Genomic DNA, 26,985 nt, shown 5'->3' with positions numbered 1-26,985 from the left:
GAAGAAGCAGAAGCAGAAGCAGAAGATGGAGAGCGTTTTCCTGTCAAACAGGAGGACTGACTGATTCTTCTTCTTCTGCTGCTGTTACGAGTGTCCGAGTTTGTTTGTTGCTGCACAAGAACACGAAGAAGAAGCTCCTTCTGTTTACACTGGGTGCCCAGGCAAAGTGTGAGTACAGAATGATCTATTGGGTGCAGTGCAGCCAACTATTTCTCATGGGAAGTCGCCAAAGACTCGCTGAAATGTCGCTAAAAGTAGGTAAATTGCGCGATGACGTCATTTATTACGTATGTAAATGTAATGGTGTAAAAAGCGACGACAATTCTTTAAAGGTGCAGTATGTAAGATTCAGAAACCCTTGTTATTAATGACACCTGTGGCCGTTAAGTGAACTGCAGCCAGTTACCTGTTGCTCGTGCTCGTGCTCGTGCTCGTGCACACACTCCATAGACAGTGCAGCCAGCATCGGCCAAAACAATGACGTAATGTACTGATCCACCTGCATCATGCTGACAGATGAGGTAGCATAATTAAAATTACACAGTTATGATAGTTTTACTAGAAACTTTGAGACTAAACTAAAACTACTTATCAGCTAACATAGCATACTGATACACACATACAGCTACATACTACTGAACTATACCAGACTGTTTCCTGTTGCACTATTATGTTGCACTATTGTATGACTTGTATGTCATATGTTGTACTACTAATAAGAAACATTTGCTTAAATTTATCCTGTATATCTGACTTTTAGTATAAAGAGAAGATTGTTTAAATTACATGAAAGTTACGAAGCAAGGTAGCTTGCAATTCGTCAGCGTTAGCAGGCAAGATCAAGTTAGCTAAAATTACACAGATCAATCCTTATGGCACTATATTTCACATGCTTTGCAGTTATGTAAGCTTACCTGTCCAATAAGAAGAACGCCAATTCAGGGTCTGTTTTGATCCCCAAAACCGAACGAAGGTCCCTCCAGGAATCAAATGCCCTGCCGATGTTCACTCTAGTTTTTGCTCGACCATGATCACGTTTCCGCTTAGCCAGACGGGATTCAGTAGATAAATCTTACTCTGAGTTTGTGTAGGAGTCGGTGTTGTGCTTGGAGCCGGATTCCATCTCTAAGATGACGTTACCTAGCGTTGCAGACTGTCTGTTGACAGTGTTAAATAGTGGAAGCACTGAGGCAAGGCTCTCGGAAGCGCACACAAACATCACATCCTTTGGATTTTCCCGGCAAAAGCGACCCGCTCCCTTTGCATGAAAATCAGTCTACAGGCTTTAATAGGCAACCTAGGAAGTCCGGGAAGGGCTCATTTTTTAAGTTGCGTTACAAGCCGTTCACACATTGGCAAAAAAAGGGTGAATATTACATGAAAATAGTTACATATTGCACCTTTAAAGGCGTAGATGTTAGAACCACATTTTTATTTATTTTCATTTTTTTATATTTTTTATTGAACTAATGATTTATCAATTAATATTTAACTACTAATCATTTAGCTATCAATAAGTGAACTTGTCACACATTCAGACAGTGGGGTTTCTGTTTATTTATTTATTTTATTTTTTATAATTTAACTGCATTATTAAACAATGACAAAGTCCAAAATTATCCTAGCAATAGCAACCAGGGTGAGACAGCGGTGTAGTTTTGGGGATGTTTTTTTTTATTATTTATTTTTAAACATGGATCTATATGTCTTATAATGCGTCACATGGAGTTATTTTGGAGATATGTAATATATAGATACACACTGGTGGCCAAAAGTTTGGAATAATGTACAGATTTTGCTCTTATGGAAAGAAATTGGTACTTTTATTCACCAAAGTGGCATTCAGCTGATCACAATGTATAATCAGGACATTAATAATGTGAAAAACTACTATTATAATTTGAAAAAAATATTCAGAACTTCTTAAACTACTTCAAAGAGTTCTCATCAAAAAATCCTCCACGTGCAGCAATGACAGCTTTGCAGATCCTTGTTATTCTAGCTGTCAGTTTGTCCAGATACTCAGGTGACATTTCAACCCACACTTCCTGTAGCACTTGCCATAGATGTGACTGTCTTGTCGGGCACTTCTCACGCACCTTACAGTCTAGCTGATCCCACAAAAGCTCAATGGGGTTAAAATCCATAACACTCTTTTCCAATTATCTGTTGTCCAATGTCAGTGTTTCTTTGCCCACTCTAACCTTTTCTTTTTGATTTTCTGTTTCAAAAGTGGCTTTTTCTTTGCAATTCTTCCCATAAGACCTGTACCCCTGAGTCTTCTCTTTACTGTTGTACATGAAACTGGTGTTGAGCGGGTAGAATTCAATGAAGCTGTCAGCTGAGGACATGTGAGGCGTCTATTTCTCAAACTAGAGACTCTGATGTACTTATCCTCTTGTTTAGTTGTACATCTGGTCTTCCACATCTCTTTCTGTCCTTGTTAGAGCCAACCTGTTCAACATTAAATTAATTAAATACAACATAACAGCTAATGTGTTCATTTATAGTTAACAAACAGCAAACTTGATTAGCGTCTTAAACCGATAATAAGATCATCTCTGATCTCATGTATGTGAGTGGGTATGGTGGGAAGGGACGATGTGTAGAGACCAATTGGCCACTGTTTTACAGCTTGGATTGGACTGATCGCTTAGATTGAGAGGTCTTGATTTACCATGCGCACAACTGAAACAGTGCTGGATCTTGTTACTTATTCTATGTAATTATGTTTCTGGTTTATTGTGGCATTTACAAATGTAAGTAGTTCCTGGGTTCAGTAAAACCCTCAGATCACTTGTTTGGAGAGTTTTTTGGACTTTTGGTAAAAAAGGCTACATTGGTTTCAAATGCCATAACTTGCTTTGAGATAACAATACAAAATTTTGCCCAGATACAGTTGACATGATTGTAGTCATCATGTCAAGCTTGAATAATTAACAAAATGAATAAATAAACTGCATCACTTTCTCAGCAGTGTAACGTAAGAGCCTCCAAACATGAGATGTACATGTTTGCATTTTTTAGAAAATCAAGATTATGCGTGGTTAGTCATTTTTAAGTCACTGAAATAAGGCCTTGAAACACACAATAGATTTTGTAGACTCCAGTTTTCGCTCACAAAATTAATTTGTGAGACACTTCGTGTTAGAATGGCCGTATCGGATCACGCTCCTCTTCTGAGGTAAATTCACAGCGTGTCTTCTTCCAAAACGATAATGAGCTCAAACGGGAAAGACTGTACCTCTCGTTGGTTTCATACAGATTACACAATCGGAGAACATTTGTATTCGATTTAAATTGGTTCAATTAAAAGTAGACAATTCAGTCTTTGTATAGACATATTTCTCATGTCTGCGAGGTAAGTAAATGCTGAGTTTCGGATCATTTTCGTGACACGCTCCAGACAGACGTTCACTTAGATGGCAGAAAGCGCATCCTGTATGATTTCTTTATTTTACAAAACCACAACATTTTGCTGTTTTTGTGAGTGTACACAAATAAAAGTCAACCCTTTATAGTTTCGAATGATGTCTTGCTCTTATCTGTATGACCAAAAATTTCTTTTTGAAAGAGTATTTCTTTCTGCTGTTATCAGGGAAGAAGTCAGGTGATCACAGAGGATTGACTATGTTATGTTATCAATATAAAAAAACAACTCAAACAGGAGCAATTCAAATATTGAATTTTGGGGGTATTTCCGACCCTGCACGACGCTATTTTGAAGCAACGCCTGATTAGCTTGCTTGTTGTTAAGCTTAATGGAGGACTTTTGCCTAAGTTCTGCTGGCTCTATGGAGATTTGTTTTTATAGTGGTTTAATTTCACAGCAGTGGCAAACAATGTCAAAGTTTAGGGCAAACATTATCCTTACCCTGACAGTTGGAGGCGGCATGAAATTTGATGGAGGCGGCCGCCTCATAATTCTCTATGCAGGAAAAACCCTGCTGTAGTGTACACCCTTGTATGAAATCTTCAGTTTTTTGGCAATTTCAAGCATTGTATAGCCTTCATTCCTCAAAAAAATGGTTGACTGATGAGTTTCTAGAGAAAGTTGTTTCTTTTTTGCCATTTTATACATAATATTGACCGTAAGACTTGCCAGTCTATTGCATACTGTGGCAACTCAAAAACAAACACAATGTTAAGCTTCATTTAACGAACCAAATGTCTTTCACCTGTGCTTGATTATAATGGGGTAAAAGATCACTATAAAAGTGATTTTCTAGTACCAAATGATCAATTTAGCATGATTACTCAAGGATAAGGTGTTGGAGTGATGGCTGCTGACTAGATTTGATCAAAAATATCTTTTTTCAAATAGTGATGGTGCTGTTCTTTACTTCAGTAATGTCCTTACTATACTTTGTGATCAGTTGAATGCCACTTTGGTGAATTAAAGTACCAGTTTCCTTCCAAAACAGTCATAGTACCTGAAACACAGGGGGCACTAGAACACCAATGCTGCATCCGAAACTGCGTACTGTCACAGTGTGTACTGTATTTGATGAAGGATGCATTTATCTGCCACCAAAACAGTATGTTATTTAAGGTATGCATGCGAGTATTATGATTAGATTTTGGACATACTTCACCTGGGGACGTGAGCATTGTCTTGTGACCTGAATATATGATGTAAGACCAACAGCCGCGAAAAGTATCTTCTCTGGGTTTGTTAAAGAAATTCAATTTAAGCGCAAGGAACAATTATCTTAATTTCTCGATTACTGCTTCATGAATACTGTGGATTCGGACATACTACTCCATTGGCATACTGTTTTTGGCATACTATGTAGTAGAGAATTATGTATATTCGGATGCAGTGTGAGAAAAATTAGACCTTATTTACAATAGAGCTGATGTTTTTTGTGCGACTTGCCAGAGGTAGAAGGATGACTACAAAAGTCGCAAAAATTGTCGCTAGTCGCTAGATGGCTGTTTTACTTGCTAAGGGGGTCAAAAAGTTGCTAAAACAAGCAACAGATTTGCTAAATTGGCAACAATGATTGGGTGGTGTTTGGAGACTAGATGGGTGGAAGTGATGACGTCGGAGCTGTTTCATCGTGCAGCAATGAAAACGTGCGTGTGAGTTCTTCATTTGTCCTCGCGTGTCTTTAATCTATTGCGTGTGCGAGCGTCAATAATGCGCACGGATTATTGGCATTGATTTGGTGTCGTAGTTTTGCATGAACACAGAACAATGTGTCACCACACCATCACCCCTTGAGCGTTTTGCTTAACTTTCTGATTGGGCATGTCAGAATCAGATCACAATATTGTTTCATAGTACAAATAATATTTAGTGGTATAGATCCACATTAAAAGGACCTTCATTTCAGATCTTTTTCTTGTTGTCCAACAGAAGTGAATGAGTGAAAGATGACGGCATCTGTTCCAGAGCTGCTCCTGGAGACACTGGATGATCTAGACAGTGAGAAACTGAAGAAGTTTCAGTGGTACTTGAAGAAAGATGGACAAATTTCAACTTCTGAACTGGAGAATGCAGATGTCTGTAACACAGTGGATAAAATGGAGGCATGTTATTGTCCAGAAGAAGCTGTGAAGATCACGGTGAACATCCTGAAGAAGATGAACCAGAACCATCTAGCTGAACAGTTGGTGAATAAACACAAAGGTAAATGTAGTCATAAGCAGAAGTCGTCAGGGTACAAGCAGAAAAGTGGAGAAAATGAACACAATCATAAACTTGAAAAGCACAGATCCTGTGGATGTACATACGGTTCTTTTGTTGGTTAATTTCCTTTACGTTTTAACACCCAGTAGCACTGAAAATTGATTACATTTAGCATGTGTCCTCATTTTGTGCTAGTGTTCATATGTCACATGTTTTGTGAAATTTGGACCTTGTGCTCACGATATAGAGTTCAATTAATGATTATTTTCCACACCTGTAAATTGTATTAGTGATAAAATTTTTAGGTTTTTTTTATAACTCGTTGTTAGGTTTATCTTTTGATAATACATACCAAATGAATTTAACAAAAAGGCCTAGGAGGAGTTTAAAAAAACTGAACATTTGATTTGATGCTCTAAAGAAGGAAAATAATTTTCATTGTAGTTCATACAGTTCTGTAATACTGAGTGAAAATGTAATTAAGTCCAGGTTATTTCAAAGCTATAAGCATTTTTAAATATTGTTGCAATTGCATTATTTTATGTAATATACTCCCCCCCCCCCCCCCCATTCGAGAAATCAAAAATGTATATATTTTTTAGGCTGAAATTTGATGTAGTACATGCAGTTGAAGTCAGAAGTTTACATACACTTGGGCTGAAATCATTAAAACTCATTTTTTAATATTTTTATATTAGTAAACTATAGTTTTGGCAAGTCGTTTAGGATATCTACTTTGCATGACATGAGTAATATTTCCTACAATTGTTTACAGACAGATTGTTTCACTTTTAATTGACTATATCACAATTCCAGTGGGTCAGAAGTTTACATACACTGTTAACTGTGCCTTTAAGCAGCTTGGAAAATTCCAGAAGATGATGTCAAGCCTTTAGACAATTAGCTTCTGATAGGAGGTGTACTGAATTGGAGGTGTACCTGTGGATGAATTTTAGGACCAACAAACTCTTTCCTTGACATAATGGGAAAATCAGCCAAGACCTCAGAAAAAAATCCTGTGGAGCAATTTCCAAATGCCTGAAGGTACCACATTTATCTGTACACCATGGGACCATGCAGCCATCATACCGCTCAGGAAGGAGACACATTCAGTCTCCTAGAGATCAACGTAGTTTGGTGCGAAAAGTGCAAATCAATCCCAGAACAACAGCAAAGGACGTTGTGAAGATGCTGGAGGAAACAGGTAGACAAGTATCTATATCCACAGTAAAACAAGTTCTTTATCGACATAACCTGAAAGACTGCTCAGCAAGGAAGAAGCCACTGCTCCAAAACCAGAATACCTAATCAAGCCAGACTACAGGTGCACATGGGGACAAAGATCTTACTTTTTGGAGAAATTTCCTCTGGTCTGATGAAACAAAAATTTAACTTTTTGGCCATAATGACCATCGTTATGTTTGGAAAAAGGGTGAGGCTTGCAAACCGAAGAACACCATCCCAACTGTGAAGCATGGGGGTGGCAGCATCATGTTGTGAGTGTGCTTTGGTGCAGGAGGGACTGGTGCACTTCACAAAATAGATGGCATCATGAGGAAGGAAAATTATGTGGATATATTGAAGCAACATCTCAAGACATCAGCCATGATGTTAAAGCTCGGTCGCAAATGGGTCTTCCACATGCACAATGACCCCAAGCATACCTCCAAAGTTGTGGCAAAATGGCTTAAGAACAACAAAGTCAAGGTATTGGAGTGGCCATCACAAAGCCCTGACCTCAATCCAATAGAAAATTTGTGGGCAGAACTGAAAAAAGCATGTGCGAGCAAGGAGGCCTACAAACCTGACTCAGTTACACCAGTTCTGTCTGGAGGAATGGGCCAAAATTCCAGCAACTTATTGTGTGAAGCTTGTGGAAGGATACCCAAAACATTTGACCCAAGTTAAACAATTTAAAGGCAATGCTACCAAATACTAACAAACTGTCTGTAAACTTCTGGGAATGTGAAAGTAATAAAAGCTGAAATAATAATTCTCTCTACTATTATTCTGACATTTCACATTCTTAAAATAAAGTAGTGATCCTAACTGACCAAAGACAGGCAGTGTTTTCTACGATTAAATGTCAGAAATTGTGAAAAACTGAGTTTAAATGTATTTGGCTAAGGTGTATGTAAACTCAACTGTAGGCAATATGTTTGAACTGTTTAGTGAATTCACCCCTCTGTTTCACTAAAAAATGCTTCAGTTCAGATCAGCAGTCCCTCTCAGACTGGAGTCAATGTTGAACTGAATGCTGAAACATGTGCAACCATAAATGCTCCTGTACTCACTGGAAACGTCATCCGTTCGGTAACCTTCAACTACGGCTCAAACTCAGCAGGAATTGGTAACTAACACCATAATTGAGCTTGATGAGACACTTTTATTATTATGTGAGTTAAGATGACTCAACAGTCATTTAAAGTAATATACTGGGTTCAGTACAAGTTCAGATCAATAGACAGCATTTGTGGCATAATATTGATTACCACAAAAATAAATTTTTGTGATAACATTACTCCACAAATGCTGTCAATTGAGCTTAACTTGTATTGAAGCCGCAATATTCCTTTAATGGCTAAAAATAATACTGATTGTTTTTTAATCTGAAACCTCCTGAAGTTAACGTTACAACCTCTAAGTGATTTTAATAGGACATGGTATGGAACAGTCACTCCCATCATATTTTATTTTGTATTTCTCCCTTTTTTTCTCTCATTGTACACTTTATCTCTCCTAACAGAGCAGCAAAAATCCTCGGACTCAACAGAGAAGCACAAGAAAAAAAATAAAATAAAAGGTGAAGCAGCCTTAGTCTTTTGCTCCCAGTAGAGGACAGTGTTGCATTCAGGATGGATGCATTCACTAAGTAAAACATCTCTGCATTTGTCACATTTGTGTTTAACATCTTTGATTCAGTTTATTAATATTATTTTTACAGAGATTTTAATGTTACAAGACTTCTTGAAGAGTCACAAAACCAACATGAAAGAGAAAGCAGAACGAATTGTTGATGTCAAAAAGCATAATGAAGCTTATTTAAAGGATGTTTACACAGAACTCTTTATTACTAAGGGCGATATTAAGGGAGTCAACCAAGAACATGAGATTCATGAGATTGACAATGCTTTCAAGAGCCAGAAATCACAGGACAGACCAATCAACTGCAATGAGATATTCAGTTTATTGAGACGAAACAATGAGAAAAAGATTGTTCTGACCAAAGGTGTCGCAGGCATTGGAAAAACTGTCTCTGTGCACAAGTTAATTCTGGACTGGGCTGAAGGAAAAGCCAATCAGGATATAGACTGCATGTTCCTGCTTCCGTTCAGAGAGATGAACGTGCTGAAAGATGACGAGATCAGTCTCGACGAGTTTCTACAGGAGTTTTATCCTGAAATGGAAGAACTGGATAAAACCAAGTTATATAAGGAATGTAAAATTGCATTTATCTTTGATGGACTTGATGAGAGTCGACTGCCTTTGGATTTTAAAAGTAGAATGAGTAGTGTGAATAAGAGATCATCTGTAGATGATCTGTTCACAAATCTGGTCAAGGGGAAACTTCTTCCAAAAGCTCTTGTTTGGGTGACCTCACGACCTGCAGCAGCCAATCAAATCCCTCCTGAGTATGTAGGTTTGTTTACAGAGGTACGAGGATTCACTGACAAACAGAAGGAGGAATACTTCAGAAAGAGAATCAAAGATGAGACTCAGGCCTCCAAAATCATCTCACATATCAAGACATCTCGAAGTCTCTACATCATGTGCCACATTCCAGTGTTCTGTTGGATCACGGCCACAGTTCTTCAGAATATTCTCATTGAGAACAATACAGAGAACATCGACACAACCCTAACTGAAATGTACATTCATTTTCTGATCATACAGATGAACATGAAGAACCAGAAATATGATGAAAAAGTAGAAAGAAACTACAATAAGCTCTTAGATTCCAATAAAACGATGATTGTGAAGTTGGCCAAGCTTGCATTTGAACAACTGAAGAAAGAAAACATTGTGTTCTACGAGGAAGATCTGAAAGAATGTGGTATTGATGTGAGTGAAGACTCTGAGTTCACAGGAATGATCGCTGAGATCTTTAAGAAGGAAGCTGGACTTCATGAGATGAAGATCTTCTGCTTTGTTCATCTGAGCGTTCAAGAGTTCCTCGCTGCACTGCATGTGTTCCTCTGCTACCTGAACAAGAACATGGAGGAGCTGCAGTTTTTCTTTGAAGAGCCAGAAGAAAACATCACATTGCATGACTTACTGCAGAAAGCTGTTGATAAAGCCATGATGAGCCTGAGAGGTCATCTAGATCTGTTTCTGCGGTTTCTGCTCGGCATTTCACTGGAATCCAGTCAGAAACTGCTCAAAGGCCTGTTCACACACACTGAAGACACCAAAAAGAGCATCACAACAATGACGGAATACTTAAAAAAAGAAATACAAACATGGGAACTCCTAGATGAAGCTTCAGTCAACCATTTTTACTGCTTGCTTGAACTGAAGGATCAGTCAGTATTGAAGGAAATTCAAGGTTACTTGAGTTCAGATGCTCATCGAGGAAGAAAACTCTCGTCTTCAATGTGTTCAGTGCTGTCCCACATACTGTTGACGTCTGAGCAGGTGCTGGATGAGTTAAACTTGAAGACGTTCATCACATGTTCAACAGTAGGTTACATGAGACTAATGCCAGCTGTAAGATGCTGCAGAAAAGCTATGTGAGTAACGTATTTTATAAAAAAAAAAAAAAAAACCTGGGAATAAAACACACAAAACATGTCTTAAACAAATCTTCTGTTTTGGCAGATTGGACAATTGTGTACTCACTCGCACCTGCATTGAAAATGTGGCTTTGGCCCTCCAATCATCAAAGTCCCTTCTGAGAGAGCTGGATCTGAGTAACAATGACCTGCAGGATTCAGGAGTGAAGCTTATCACTGATGCACTGAAGAGTACAAACTGTAAACTAGAGATACTGAGGTTTGTGTGTCTCAGTTAATTATCATTTTTTTAAACCGTTAACTTGTTTAAAATGTTTTATATGCATGTGTAGTTTCATAACTATTGTTAGACCTCCTCCACCTCCCACTGTGTTATAAGCGGTTTATATTATGGTTAAAATTGCCAAAATCTAGAACAGTTTCTACATTAAATAAAAGGCATTTCAAAGCAGAGTATATATGGCACATTTTCATAGACTTTTTAATGCCACACAGCGACAAAATAAATGTACTTTGTACTATTGTATCATTGTATCACAAATGTTTGCTGATTGGATCTAAATTAGGGCTGTCAATCAGTTCCAAATTAATTTCATAATGTGGTGATTAATCAGTTGCATTTATCAATATTTGCTGAGAAAGTCCCCCAAAATAAAGTTAAATCAGTGTAAATTTAAATAATTATACATGTAAGATACGTAGATAGATAGATAGGTAGATAGATTATATATATATACACCGATCAGCCACAACAGAGGGTGACCTACAATATTGTGTAGGTCACCCTTGTGCCGACAAAACAGCGCCAACCCACATCTCAGAATAGCGTTCTGAGATTATATTCTTCTCACCACAATTGTACAGAGCGGTTATCCGAGTTACCGTAGACTTCAGTTTGAACCAGTCTGGTCATTATCTGTTGACTTCTCTCAACAACAAGGTGTTTCCATCCACAGAACTGCCACTCACTGGATGTTTTTTGTTTTTGGCACCATTCTGAGTAAATTCTAGAGACTGTTGTGTGTGAAAATCCCAGGAGATCAGCAGTTACAGAAATACTCAAACCAGCCCATCTGGCACCAACAATCATGCCACGGTCCAAATCACTGAGATCAAATTTTTTCCCTATTTTGATGGTTGATGTGAACATTAACTGAGGCCCCTGATCCTGTATCTGCATGATTTTATGCACTGCACTGCTGCCACACGATTGGCTGATTAGATAATCGTATGGATGATTGTTGGTGCCAGATGGGCTGGTTTGAGGATTTCTGTAACTGCTGATCTCCTGGGATTTTCACACACAACATCACAATGCATCAACATATCAAAGATATTGTGATGCATCATTTATAGAATTTAAGAATCAATTATAATTTCTATATTAATACCTTGCCAGTTGTGTGCGCTGGAAGGTACCGACAGAAAAGAATGTCCTCCTCAATATTACCATTTTTGATATATCTGATATAGGTAAGCAACTGTGCTAGCCCTGCAACATCAAGCTGCAGGGCATAGTACTGGCTTTGATGTTAGCTAGCAATTGCTCCTTAATGTCGCTTGCCATGTCAGATATGTGGCGGCTAACGGTGTCGTTATAAAGGGGGATGTCACCAATCTGTTGTGTGAAATTCTCTCCAAACATGACTTGACAGATATCTTTGGCAGCAGGTAAGATTAGCGCCTCGGCAATTGTGTGAGGTTTTCCTAATTTAGCAACTCGTTGCGAGACGTAGTAGGACGCTTCTAGACACCTGTTAGACAATGATGTGTGTTTGCTGATTTTGCGTTTCTGCTGTGCAAGGCAAGATCATTTTAATTTGAAAAAATCTAAGGGTTTGTCTTTGAGTGTCGGGTGTTTGGTTTCTAAATGGTGCTTCAACTTGCATGGCTTCATGCTATCATTTGCCAGCAAATCTGCGCATATGACACACTGGGGCAGCGGTTCAGCATCTGTCCCAGCCACCGTAAAGCCAAACTGAAGATAGCTAATGTCATACTTTCATGTTTTACACTTCTTTGGGGTTGGTGCCCAACAACTCCTTTTGGCACGTGTGATGAACTCATCCATAAACGTCATACCAATATGGAATCCGTTTGGCTGACGTTCTGAAACGTGTCTGCACTGACAGCTAGATAAAAGGCAGGCTAAGCTCCGCCTCTCCCCATCAAAAATAAAATGCAGAGGGAGAGGGAACGCAGGTTTTTTTGGGGTTTTTTTTATGCAGAGTGGGTTTTTTTCATTTATGTACATTCTACTTGAAAAGCAATAAAATAGAGTACCCAAATGCTGCCCTGTCTCTGTTTATTTCTTGAAAACAATTTGCGCCCCCCGTGTTGAGAACCACTGTTCTATGTCATTTTTGGAGCTTGACAGTAACGAACATGATGAACACACAGTATCGGATTTTGATCGGGCTCGTCGGACCGATACCGATCCATCTAAAAGTTTCAGTATCAGAGCCGATACCAATCCAGGTATCGGATCGGTACATCCCTAGTTACAGCGCGTGCACAGTGAAAAGTGGCCCTCTGAATGAGAGGGTCATGTTGTTTGTTCAGTTCAGCATCGACATGTGAGTCTACCTTATTCATCAAGGAGAGAAAAGGGCAAAATAGCTATTAATGCAAAAAAGTGACTGATGTTTATACACAGTGACATCTCCAGAAGTGGTCACTAAACTAATTAATGAAACTGAAAAAATTTGTGAAACAGAAGCAAGCCACACCAAAGTAACTTTGCTATACTTGAAATGTTAAAAAATAACCCCTGAAAACATGTTCGTAAATCAATTATTGTCTCACCTTTTTCGCCCCTCATGAATTTGCATCCCTGTGGTTATTCAGAAGCAGATAGAAAGCAGCAGAAAGCTGATAATCAATAAATTTGTCGATTACTTTTTTTTAAAATCAATATAGATGTGTTAAAAACTGTTCTTAGTCTTTCCTTAAAGCTAGGGGGCAGCCAAGACATAGAGGCTACAAAAATCCAAATTGAATGAAATCCCAGATGCAGTTTATTGTGCAGCAAAAATCCCAATAATAACCAGAAAAAAAAGAAAGAAAAAAGAATGGTGCATAATGTCGGGCTGTTAACTATAAAAAAAGCCCGACTTTTAAATGTGAGTACATTTAAACAGATAAGGTTAACAAAATAGGCACTCATTTACAATATAAACACTTCAAAGTGAACATTTTCATAAACCATGAGAAGTAATTCATCAACAGTAAATAATCAATTGCATATCATAAATGTCCTGTATTGCGGTCATCCGGTATTATTCAAACAGACTTTTTCCATTTTTCTTGCGACACAGTAGGTCAAAATCAACGTGAACTCATCAATCAATAAATTTCATTTAAATATACAGCCCTTCAAGCCGTAATATTCATTATGGAGACTGAAGGTAGATTCTACTCAAACCAAGCAACAGCTGAACATGGCTGAAGTAAAGGTTTGGCAAAGCATCTCAAAGGATTTTGGTGATGTCAGTGGGTGTTTTTTATTTGCTTTAAGTTGAAGTTGATTTCTATTTTATTTTATATATTTAAGACAGAAGTGATAACTTTAAATGTCAGTTGTGTAAATGAGTGTTGAGACGTGTTTATTACAATATCACTTAATTCTGTTTAGACTGGTCATCTGTAATCTCACTGGTCAGTGCTGTGAAAGTTTGGCTTCTGCTCTTCAGTCATCAAACTCCCTCCTGAAGGAGCTGGACCTGAGTCACAATGACCTGCAGGATTCAGGAGTGAAGCTGCTTTCTGATGGACTAAAGAGTGCAAACTGTACACTGGAGATACTGAGGTTTGTGTTGTAGTTAATTTGTATGGTGACCATCTATGTTAATATGCTTGAGTATTTTCATAACTTAAGATAGATCTCGGCAGCAGTGTTAATCTCGTCAACAAAATTACTTAGGAAAATGTTTATTGACGTGGGGTTTTTTGTTTTTGCCAACAATAAAATGTAGACAAGACCAAAAAGATGCATCATGACAATAATCTAGCGGTTTCAATGAAAACACACGGTTTATGAAAATATTAGGAGGGAAAAAAATAATACTGCAGGATCTTAAGAGCTTTTTTTTTTTAAAGAAATGTCTAGAAAGAGTTGATTCAAATAATTCAGTCATGGGATGTTGTGGATTTCTCGTTGGACATGTACAATGAACTTTACTACATATGCCACACATGTGAGATTATATCTGCAATGCAAACATAATATTGCAACTTGCATCTGCACAGACAATGAAGCCAACGAACAGGTAAACTGAAAGTTACACACTAGTCAAAATGTGTAACCTGTGTTGTGAATTAGTTGAAATAATATTGATAGATACGTCACAATACTATATTATTTGTTTAAATTTATTTATTTATTTTATTTTTTTTGGCATATTGCGATTATTTTTCAAATTTCCAAATCACCAAATGCATTTGTAAATTCATGTAAATGTGCCAGTTTACAAAACAAGGCCAGTTTATTTACTAATATCCATGTATAGTGCAAAGCATAAGCATATAAGACTATAATGGGTCCCTATTTCTGTGGTCAATGTAGCTAGTCTTTCTATAACAAAAATTATAATATTTATGAATGCAATAGTAGCCTAAACACTTTAAAAACAAGCTGGCAAAATAATATTTTGAAAGCCTACGTTTCGAGAAATATATATATATTTTTTATTTTATTTTATTATTATTATTATTATTTTTGCAATAAGTATTTTCGTTTTGTTTGTTTTTTCTTTTTTACTGATGAATTATTCTCTACAAATGTCATGTTTCTTGAGGAAAGATGAAGTAGTAAAATAATATTAGTCAACAACATAGACTGTTCAGAGTGAATTGTGGCATAATGTGAAAGTTAACATTATGGTAAGAATGATTTAAAACCAAGTTTGTTTTTGTTTTGTTTATACTTTGACTATTGTCATGCTACAAATAAAGAGAAAATTACATAATTATCTAATTATATCATATATAATAAATATTTGAAAGTATTTAATTCACTGACAAAATTAATCAAAAATAGACATTACAATATGGTTATTTAATACATAAGCCGATTTGTATTGGTTTTTTCCCCAAACAAATTACTAAATTGTGATGTATATCATTATCAGGATATAAAATTACTCGTATCATGATATAAGATTTTGGTCATATCGCCCACTCTTGTTGGATACATGTTTTTGTTGTTTTTGACATTATCATTAAAATTACATGCCAGATTAGACAGTTAAATTGACTAAAATGTATGAAAATGACATGATGAAATTTTGACCAAATTTAATACATTTTCTTCAAAGGAAAAAAAATATGACAAACTGAAGATTAACACTGCCCAGCAATGTAGATGCTGTAGGAGCAGCCTTTACTAGATCAAATGCTCTCCTGTTATGTGAGCCCTCCTATGGTATTCGGTCATTTTTGACTGAAATAAATGTTCCTCATTTAATAAAAATTGATTCCTTTATCTGAGCAGTACAAGACTTAGTGACTTTTCCTGCATTTGCAATCTGAACATACAAAAAAAAAATGGGCTTGATTTGCTAAGCCTAAGTGGTCGTAAAAAAAAAAAAACACACTTCTGGCATTCATGATTCAATGAAAATGAATGTGAAAGACAAAAAATACAGCAATTAATTTTTTCTGAGTGACTATTTGCACCCCAGTTTAAATAGCGTCTGCCACACAGTGCAGCTATTTGCAACTCAATAGTCACAAACTAGACAATTGTTGCTGCAGTGGTGTGGGGTGTTGAGATGGTTAGAATATGTATCGTGTCGTCCTAGAGACTGCGGTTCATGTCCGCCTTTTGTCCCACAATTTTTCCCATCAAATTTCCTGTAGTCCACTCTGAATATTTCCTTTAATACTGCTTGAAATAAAAGATAAAAATTAATATAAATGCTGATTTCATTGCAGTGATTTGGTCACGGTGAATGTCGGAGGGTGTAGAGAAGGGTTTGATCTGGATGCGGGGTCTGTCGATTGCACTTGTTCCCACGGCTCGGCATCGCTAATGTGTAGATTGCTTAATACTATAGAAATATTGTAGTAACAATGTTTTTTGGCAGAAACCATAGTTGTAATCCAATTAATCATGCTGTTACTACAGTAATGTGGTTGTAATATAGTAACCATGGTTAACTTTATGGTTACTGTAAATTTACAACAATATACCATGGTTAGACTATGGTTACTGTAGTAAAACCAAGGTTATTTTTTCTAAGGGAAGGCTAAGGTTAGGTTTAGTGGTAGGGGTTGTTGTAGGGTGTCTGTGGGACTCCAAATAAACACAATAAACCCACTGCGGTGATGCCCATTTACTATATATTTAAATATGGGTACAAATATTATCTGCCACTATTTGCACAGGAATGAGAGCATATACCATTACTTGCACCTGCCTTTTTTGATCTGTCAAATACAATCAATATATCATCCACAATGCAGAAAAAAACAACAAAAAAGCAAAAAACAGACAGAACAGGGTGAGACTCCAAAACATTCTCAGTGCAAAACACACACAATTAACTGGTAAAACTATAACACAGAAATTTTTTGAAAATTTGTCAAAAAACAATAAATCAGTCACAATGCTAAACACACACTCAGAAATAAAGGGGTGAGATGATGACACACTAACAATACAGAACACACACAGAAACAGGGCATAAATAAGTGAAGTAGGCCATCTTTTGGTCACTGTTGGCATTACAAGTCATCTGTTGTTTTCCAGCTTATGGCAGCAATCTGACACACACACACACACACGTTTGCAAAATACATTTTTAGCATAGAATGTTTGAAATTGCAAAATGTTTACTCCGATTCTTCTGTTTTATACTCTTTTTCTTTTATACTCTTTCTCAATCTCTTTTTGTTTTATTTTGGTTTTCTCCCCAATTTGGAATGCCCAATTCCCAATGCGCTCTAAGTTCTCGTGGTGGCGTAGTGACTCACCTCAATCCAGGTGGTGGAGGACGAAACTCAGTTGCCTCCGCATCTGAGACCATCAATCCGCGCATCTTATCACGTGGCTTGTTGAGCGCATTACCACAGAGACATAGCGCCATCCACCGCGGCATCCACGCACAACTCACCACGTGCCCCACTGAGAGCGAACCACATTATAGCGACCACAAGGAGGTTACCCCATGTCACTCTACCCTCCCTAGCAACCGGGCCAATTTGGTTGCTTAGGAGACCTGGCTTGAGTCACTCAGCACGCCCTGGATTCAAACTCGCAAACTCTAGGGATGGTAGTCAGCGTCTTTACTTGCTGAGCTACCAGGCCCCCATTTGGCAGATTCTTGACATTATTATACATTTACTTTGAGTTTTGACATTGTTTTAAATAAATTATTGCTAGAGAAATGCTTATTCTGTGTCTTCCCTTTGTAACACCATGGTCAGATTAGATTGCAAGCAAAATGACATTAACTGCAAATCAACACTGACACTTCAAAATTAATTTTAAAATGGTTAACTTTGAAATATAAATAGATTGATAATGTCTAAATATTTATCCAAATGTAAATCTTGTGATAAAATAGACAAATTTTGTTACAACAAGCCATCAGACTACACAGCATGTGGCTATAGCCATCTACTGGCTGTTACTGCCATGACATGGTTTTCAAGTCAGGTTATTTATATATTTTTTTCACCAGATGGCAGCAATCTGCCTCCCAATAATTGTATTGTTCTTCAGGGAAGAAGAAATGGTATCATTATCATCATAAATACACATCTAACCCTTCTGGTCAAAAATGAATGCAAATACCATAGGGAGGTGCCCATTTTTAATACCATATGAGGGTTAAGGAAAGTGTTCCAAACAGCTCCATTCTTGAAACTGTGTCAGTTCTCTCTTATTTATTTAATGGTCAAATGTTTGCTGATTAAATCTAAATTTAAATCATCAGTGCTGACATGCTGTGGACTTGTTGTAGCCCACCAGATTTGCAAAGATGAACAGAAAATATTTCATCATAGCATATAGAACAGGATAAATCAGTCTCTGTCAGTGAAACAAATTAATTGATTGTATGCAGATGTGATGTAAATTATTATCATGACTTCAAATTGTGAATACTGTATATTCTTAATGAAAAAGTCACATTTAACCTGTAATGAAATAATTGTTGAATATAATTTCAGTTCTTCTTCAGTGCTAGAAATCCTTATATTTTGTGGGTGTTGTGACAGGTGATAATTACAGTATCACTTTTATTTTTTAGATTATCCATGTGTAATCTCACTGGTCAGTGCTGTGAAAATTTGTCTTCAGCTCTACAATCATCAAAGTCCCTCCTGAGAGAGCTGGATCTGAGTAACAATGACCTGCAGGATTCAGGAGTGAAGCTGATCTCTGATGCACTGAAAAGTACAAACTGTACAGTGGAGATACTGAGGTTTGGTTTTTGCCATTAAGAAGATTACAGAGCTTGAAGTGAGCCGATATTACTATTTGAAGTGTGTGTGTTTGTGTGTGTATATACAGTTGAAGCCAGAAGTTTACATACTCCTTAGCCAGATACATTTAAATTCAGTTTTTTACAATTCTTGACATTTAATCGTAGAAAACATTCCCTGTCTTAGGTCAGTTAGGATCACTACTTTATTTTCAGAATGTGAAATGTCAGAATAATAGTAGAGAGAATTATTTATTTCAGCTTTTATTTCTTTCATCACATTCCCAGTGGGTCACAATTTTACATACACTTTGTTAGTATTTGGTAGCATTGCCTTTAAATTGTTTAACATGGATCAAATGTTTTGGGTAGCCTTCCACAAGCTTCTCACAATAAGTTGCTGGAATTTTGGCCCATTCCTCCAGACAGAACTGGTGTAACTGAGTCAGGTTTGTAGGCCTTCTTGCTTGCACATGCTTTTTCAGTTCTGCCCACAAATTTTCTATCGGATTGTTGTCCTTGAGCCATTTTGCCACAACTTTGGAGGTATGCTTGGGGTCATTGTCCATTTGGAAGACCCATTTGAGACCAAGCTTTAATTTCATGGCTGTTGCCTTGAGATGTTGCTTCAATATATCCATGTAATTTTCCTTCCTTATGATGCTATCTATTTTGTGAAGTGCACCAGTCCCTCCAGCAGAAAAGCACCCCCACAACATGATGCTTCATGGTTGGGATGGTGTCCTTCAACTTGCAATCCTTACCCTTTTTCCTCCAAATAAAAATATGGTCATTATGACCGAAAAGTTAAATTTGAGTTTCATCAGACCAAAGGAAATTTCTCCAAAAAGTAAGTCCTTTTTCCCAATGTGCATATGAACACTGTTGTCTGGCTTTTTTAATGGTGTTTTTGGAGTAGTGGCGGCTTCCTTGCTGAGCAGCCTTTCAGATTATGTCTATATAGGACTTGTTTTACTGTGGATATAGATACTTGTCTACATGTTTCCTCCAGCATCTTCACAAGGTCCTTTGCTGTTGTTCTGGGATTGATTTTCACTTTTCACACCAAACTACAATCATCTCTAGGAGACAAAATGCATCTCTTTCCTGGGCGGTATGATGGCTGCGTGGTCCCATAGTGTTTATACTTGCGTATTATTGTTTGTACAGATGAACGTGGTACCTTCAGGAAATTGCTCCCAACGTCAAGCAAAAGAGGCACTGAGTTTGAAGGTAGACCTTAAAATACATCCACAGGTACACCTCCAATTCAGTACACCTCCTATCAGAAGCTAATTGTCTAAATGCTTGACATAATTTTCTGGAATATTCCAAGCTGCTTAAAGGCACAGTTAACTTGGTGTATGTAAACTTCTGACCCTCTGGAATTGTGATTTAGTCAGTTAAATGTGAAACAGTCTGTCTGTAAACAATTGTTGGAAAAATTCCTCGTGTCATGCACAAAGTAGATGTCCTAAATGACTTACCAAAACTATAGTTTGGTAATCTGAAATCTGTGGCGTGGTTAAAAAATGAGTTTTAATGACTTAAGCGAATGTAAACTTCAACTATATATATATATATATATATATATATATATATATATATATATATATATATGTATATGTATGTATGTGTGTATTTATATATGTGTGTGTGTGTGTGTGTGTGTGTGTGATATATATATATATATATATATATATATATATATATATATATATATATATATATATATATATATATATACACACACACATACACATATATAATAATTAAGGCTGTGAATCGATTAAAAATTAACTAATTAATAAATAAAGAAATAAAACATTAAAATATAATCTTAAATATATTAACCTAATACTTTGTGTCAAAGAACTTGCTAGACATTAGTAAATTATTTAAATATTTACATATTCAAATGTTCAGTTTTTTTTTTGTGGATGGTTAATTAGACTAACTTGTACAGGTATAAATCTTGATAAAAGTGTACTATATGTATACATGCCATACAATCAGAGGGCATGATGCAATTTAAAGTTGGACAGAATCTTCTGGTGTTTCGCAGTGCACTTATTTGATAATAGGATCAAATAGGCAGATTCATTCAAATCAAGATTTTTTTGCCAAGAGAAACTTATATTGCCAAAGCATTATTAGTAGTGCTGCAGCCGATTAAAATATCAGTTAATCACAATTAATCGCAGACTCCAGCCTAAGCTTTACCCACATGCGGTTCTATCTAGATCCATGATCGGCCGATCGTGTCTAGATTTATGGCCAATCTTTTTTGCAGCAACAAGGGAATTACATATACACTGCTACTCTAATGAATGAGTTCTCACTCAGCCCTTGAAAATTGGAGATCGGTATCGGCCTCAAATTTCCTGATCGTTGCACCACTAGTTCTATCCAAATAGAGATACAGATCATTTTGTCATTGCAACAGCTGAAAGCAATGTTTTTGCTGCACACTCCCTCTAGATATCCTTCTCAAAGAGCTTGTTGACCCTGTTTACATTTGCTGTGTTTTTAGATTATCTGGCTGTATGGTGACAGAGGTTGGCTGTTGTTATCTGGCTTCAGCTCTGAGATCAAACCCTTCACACATGAAAGAGCTGGATCTGAGCTACAATCACCCAGGAGAATCAGGTGTCAAGACCCTCAAATTGAAGTATGTTGAACAGTAATTGTGTGTGTGTGTGTGCGTGTGTGTGTGTGTGTGTAAGTGAAGAGTGTGAGAGATTTTTTTTTTATCTTTGCTTTGTTTACATTTTTTAATTGCCACTTGTTTATTTGTATTGTTGTGATTTTACCTTATATTACACATTTTCTCACTGACACAATTTTGGTAATACAAATGTACAGGTTTTCCCTTGTGCCAATGAAGTATCTTAAAATTGAAATTAAAAACAGTGGGAGAGAAAGAGAGAGAGAGAGAAGTGGAGTTTACTTGTGCATTTGTTTTGTTTTTTCTAGTGTGGATCATGGGGGAGAGATTAGGATTAAAGCAGGACTGCTCAAATGTAGGTACACACACACACACACACACACACACACACACACACACACACACACAGAGTTTTGCTGTTATACATTTTTCTCTCTTTTTGTGTTCAGATGCTTGTGTTCTCACACTGGATGCAAACACAGCACACCCTCATCTCAATGTGTCTGAAGGGAACAGAAAGGTGACACATGTGAATGAGTTTCAGTCTTATCCTGATCATCCAGACAGATTTGAGAACTATCTTCAGGTTCTATGTAGAGAGAGTCTGACTGGACGCTGTTACTGGGAGACAGAATTGAGTGGGAATGGTGCTGGTATATTAGTGACATATAAAGGAATCAGCAGGAAATTAATTAGTGTTGACTGTTGGTTTGGATCCAAGGAAAAGTCCTGGAGACTGTACTGCTCTGAAAATGAATTCAATGTCTTGCACAATGAATTTCAGTTATCCACACGTGTCCCTTCACCCTCCTATATCAGAGTAGGAGTCTATCTGGACTGGCCGGCTGGCATTCTGTCCTTCTACAGCATTTCTGACACTCTCACACACATACACACATTCAACACCACATTTACTGAACCCCTCTATGTTGGATTTATGGTTTATAAACTTAATTCATCTGCATCATTGTGTCAAATTTAACAAAGAATTTTTTTTTTTTCAGCAAAAGAAAAAAAAAAAGCTCATTTAGTTACTTCTATAAACATCCATCTATCCATCCATACATCCATTTATTCATATTATGAACATGAAAACAAAGATGCCATTGTCCTTAGTTGTACCCTAGATGATGACAGTCATGGTTTGACATCTCCTTCAGACATTCCCAAGGAGCTCTAAAAAAAGAAAACCTGGAGTCAGGGGTGGACTGGGACTAAAAAGTGGCCCTGGACTTTCTGGCCCAGAGCAGCCCACCAAACCCGTCCCGCAATACACCACACTATAACACACCACCTCACTGATTTAGTTTTCCTGCTCAATTTCAAAAATGTTTGTTGAAAAACAAACTGCTAGTCAAGACGGGCACCACTGGTGCTAAAATTGTCATAACTTTAAAACATCTATAGAACCACTGTAAATGTGATGACTGGATTTTTTTTTTAAAGAAAGCATTCAAAATAAGCATTAACATGTAAGAGAACTTTTTTCCAACATGCAAATTTTAAGTACAAATGTACATGAACAAGAAAAAGTAATTTAGTTGCTGTGACAAGTCAGAATTTCTTCAATTTTTAAAGATCTTAATCACTGTTTAACTTTTTTCTAGAAATGTAAATAAACTGTTGTCTTAGTTATTATGAGGTCGTAGAAACAACAAGTACATATAATAATAATAATAATAATAATAATAATAATAATAATATATATGTAGCGATACAAGATTTGTATTTGTTTAAAATAGTTAAATGGAGAATGTTACACCGCAGGACAATGATGACAATGCTTAAAATTCCATGTCAATTATCTGCATAACTGTGTAAATGTTTATTTTAAAAATAAAATTGGCCAGAATATGTACAAATAAAAATATAAACAAATATAAATTTTTTTATTTTTTATAAATGCTTCCTCTAATAAGCTCTAATCTGACTGGAAGATTTGAAGAAACTTCTGGGAATAAAAGCACATCAGACCTTGGCATCACATAAGTGTGTGATAAAACAAGTGCTTTTTTAGGGTGAAAGAATCACTAGATTTGCCAAGTCCGCTCACCCAGGTGAGGGTGTATGATGTTCGGAAGACCCAAAACACCCTATGACTGCGGGTAACATCACTGATGATGGGTCTGTGACTTTCACCGTGAAGGGGAATGGATTTTATTTCCCCACTCTTTTTATATATTATGCTCTCCTCTTTTTATTGACTATAATCTATTTCATAAAAAGTCATCATTATGATAATCATTGTCATTCTTTTTAGTACATTTAGTCATGACCAATTATTAACGTCACAAACAATGTGTATATTTAATCTTTTAGTGACTGACGGTCAGAGCCATATCAGGAATGCAGAAATAGTCTTTATTCGTTATGCCCAGCTTCATCCAGAGAATAGATATGCACTGTTCTTATATTTTATTAATTAATTTTTATACAATGAAGTTTAATCATTTACTTCACAGGGAGATATTTTACCCTGTTTAAAACAGTAATCTGTGGATGTCATACTGTATGTGCTTTGTGGAGTCATAAAGTACAGTGATTATAAGAACTGACTTGTAGACAAACCCATGATCTATTTAACACAATTATATTCTTTCTTTTCTATTTCCATTCAATCTCCATTAAAAAGATAATTGACATGATTTTGTTTGTCATTACTTATTCTCATGTAGTTCCAAACCAGTATGACTTTCTTGTGTAGAACATGAAAGGAGATGTTTGGCAGAATTACAATCACCATTCACATTGGAAAAAAAAGAGTTGGATAAAAGTGAATAGTTCAAAAAAGTTAATAGTTTCTTCTGGCTGTCAAGCTCCAAAAAGTACAAAAAAGGTGACAAAACTTTTTCAGTTTACTTACATCATACTACTTGTGTTATAATACTTCCAACACTAAACAAAGAACAAACAGCTCTTGAATAGGGAGAGCAGACAGACAATCTTGCAACACTCTTCTCTACCACCATAGGGCAGCAACAGCTAAATGCATTGAACTCAAGTAACTTAAATTTGGTTTGTTACTCAGTATTATCTAAACACTCTATTACTCTATAGAGTTTGTCTCGTCATGGTCATCACATTCAGAATTTTTACTGAGCATTCTACATTACAGGTTCTGTTTACACTCGAGTGATGGGCTGAACTACACCCAGTAGCGGATTTAGGCATGGACAACGTGCAGTTGCCCAGGGCGGCATCTTGTGGGGGGCGGCACGAGGCACCCACACAGATCCAGTCAAGACTCATGCCTACATTAGTATTATGACTACAGCTCCAGAGTGTGTTTGCAGCATGTTTGTGTCTTCCTCTATCTGGAGGTCTGGATTTGTCCTGGTTGTGTTGGTGTATCCTCAAGGCTTCACAGACTGATGCAGAGCTCTACCCCCTTCACCGGTGTCACCAGCAGACAGGTTGAGCCAGTCTGACAGATGAGCTCTTTAGCAGTGTGCATGCTCACCTCACCTGTCCAGACACCTGCTGCAGATGACACCTGAGGTGATACTATTCCATGACGCTGATCAAGGTAAGAAGAAAATAAACCAACAAACACAAATTATGAATGCTTTGTCATTTTTATTATGTACAAAACCGTGAAGATGAAAGAAACGGATGGGTTTTAATCAAGGCAGATTGATGAATGGTGTGCAGACATGAGAGAATTGCAAATTAAAAACGGAACTGCACAACAGTTAACTGAACATCATGAACGAGATGTAGTCATGTTTTTGTGTATATCCCATACAGAAATACACTATTTACCTTAAACTGACATTTGTTTTGTTAAAAAATGCAGTTACTAAAGTCACTGTAACTGAAATACACTTTAAAAACAAGAAACGAGAAATTAAGCCAGATAACGGCAAGCTTCTGACACTGTTTGAAGGAGATCTTATATTAATGTTATTTTTAAGTAGTACATAATAGTACACTATATATGCTGGTCAATTTTACAATAAAGTTCTATTTATTAACATTAGTTAATGCACAAGGTATCATGAACTAACAATGAATAAATATTTAATTACAGAATTTCCTGTATAATCTTGGTTAATATTGATTTATTGTGTATACAGTTGTTCATTGCTAGTTCATGTTAGTTCATAATGGATTAGTGTTAATGTATATAACATTTCATTTTAAAAACGTATAAGTTTATGTTGAAATTAACATTAATCATGATTAATACATGCTATAAATACATTGTTCCTTGTTTGTTCATGTTAACTAATGTTAATATTAAAGTGTTACCAGTATGCCTGAATCAACAGGTTACACTAATGAAAATAATTATTATATAATAACTCTTTAAAGTAACAACTGCATTTACTACAGTTTAGTATCTAGCATTTTGGTGGAAAATTAATAATAGTAACATTTTTAAAGGATGGACTACTCTGTTTTGACCCGCCTTTATTTATTACATTTTTCTGTTGCTTCTAAAATTTTGAAAAGCAAAATAATTTGCTGCTAGATTTGCCACAGTTCCACTGGATGTTGTTAATAAATGTAATGTGATCAGAATATGAGCCCCAGTCATAGCTGAAAACGACTTAACTCAAACAAAAGGACTATTCACACGAGAGTACTGAAAACTTTTAGACTCTTTTCACACCTGCGCTAATGTCTGTCACTGAGAATGACAATGTCAAACACAACTAGAGAAACTTGAGTGACGACTTGTTGCGACACTCAGTTTGGGTGGGACTCAGAACATTTAACCAGAGAGGAGCTTCTGGAAGTAAAGTATGAACTGAAATGCATGAATAGAGAGAAAGAGGAAGGAAGATTAGATGGAAAAATAAAGTGTAAAAAATGGACAGTTGCACAGTTAGATGTTCAGTCAACATGCACTGCATCACACAAATGGTCACTGTTGAGCATAAGGGCTAAAACACATGCAAATTAGTAAGACTAGTGTAATGCAAACCACAGAAAAGGACACAGTTCTGATTTTCATAGCTGTTGATTTTAAATTTAAAAGCTCTAGTTGCTATAGACTCACTCTGGCTCTCTGAACCCCTCCGGCTTAAGTTTCAGAAATACTTGCAGGTTTTATTCAAACTTGATCATTAGCTTGACAGTCAGAGCAGCTATTATTCAAATGATCCACTTTGAAAGGAAAAGCACATCCCCACTGGAGCACATCAACCATGATGTTCTTCAAAAAGGTTTCTAAAATATCTAATTTCTGTCTTTTTGGGAAATTTAGGTGGTACCGTGTTGAACAATTAATACGACCATTGGCCTACTCTATAAGCAAGACAAATCAACTGTTGAAGGATCATCCCTTAAGACTCCAACAGCCAGTTCTGCAGTTCCTCCAAAACCAAAGAAGCCTCACTATGTCCCCTGTCCCTCACTACATCCCCCGTCTCCCCGGCAAACCGTTCAAATAGCAATGCTTCCAGTGCCTCTTTACCTGCAACCAGAAATCCCACCTGTTCAACCACAGGAAATACAACTTGTGATCTCCATCATTTCCAAACAGAGCAGAAGTCCAAAGCACAATTCCTCCAC

General features: G+C 36.7%; 1 protein-coding gene across 9 annotated transcripts; it reads left to right on the top strand.

The window, feature by feature from the left end:
- LOC127445133 (NACHT, LRR and PYD domains-containing protein 12-like) lies at positions 1-26,871 on the top strand. 9 transcript variants are annotated; one of them, XM_051704949.1, is made up of 13 exons: positions 1-168; positions 5,363-5,635; positions 7,845-7,985; positions 8,382-8,438; positions 8,580-10,365; positions 10,454-10,627; positions 14,003-14,176; positions 18,624-18,797; positions 21,331-21,468; positions 21,774-21,820; positions 21,915-21,985; positions 24,581-24,991; positions 26,678-26,871. In XM_051704949.1, exons 2-12 carry the CDS (start codon positions 5,380-5,382, stop codon positions 24,599-24,601), a joined length of 3,039 nt encoding a protein of 1,012 aa, XP_051560909.1. In that variant the 5' UTR covers positions 1-168; positions 5,363-5,379; the 3' UTR covers positions 24,602-24,991; positions 26,678-26,871. The 9 variants fall into 9 exon arrangements, with proteins under 9 accessions (XP_051560909.1, XP_051560910.1, XP_051560907.1 ...); XM_051704950.1 differs by lacking the exon at positions 21,915-21,985; XM_051704947.1 differs by lacking the exons at positions 24,581-24,991; positions 26,678-26,871 and having other exon boundaries at positions 5,366-5,635; positions 21,915-24,571.
- Positions 26,872-26,985: the final 114 nt, after the last annotated feature.

This window comes from Myxocyprinus asiaticus, chromosome 8 (assembly GCF_019703515.2).
Source record: "Myxocyprinus asiaticus isolate MX2 ecotype Aquarium Trade chromosome 8, UBuf_Myxa_2, whole genome shotgun sequence".
Lineage (NCBI taxonomy): Eukaryota > Metazoa > Chordata > Actinopteri > Cypriniformes > Catostomidae > Myxocyprinus > Myxocyprinus asiaticus.
The sequence above is the reverse complement of the archived record's forward strand: the minus strand, read 5'-3'. Positions and strand labels throughout refer to the sequence as shown.

Bases quoted from the DNA above. Each gene is read 5' to 3' on its own strand.
- LOC127445133 (XM_051704947.1), top strand. From the start codon at position 5,380: ATGACGGCATCTGTTCCAGAGCTGCTCCTGGAGACACTGGATGATCTA. The intron at 10,628-14,002 runs GTTTGTGTGTCT...AATTCTGTTTAG, and splicing joins TGTAAACTAGAGATACTGAG to ACTGGTCATCTGTAATCTCA. The intron at 14,177-18,623 runs GTTTGTGTTGTA...TTTATTTTTTAG, and splicing joins TGTACACTGGAGATACTGAG to ATTATCCATGTGTAATCTCA.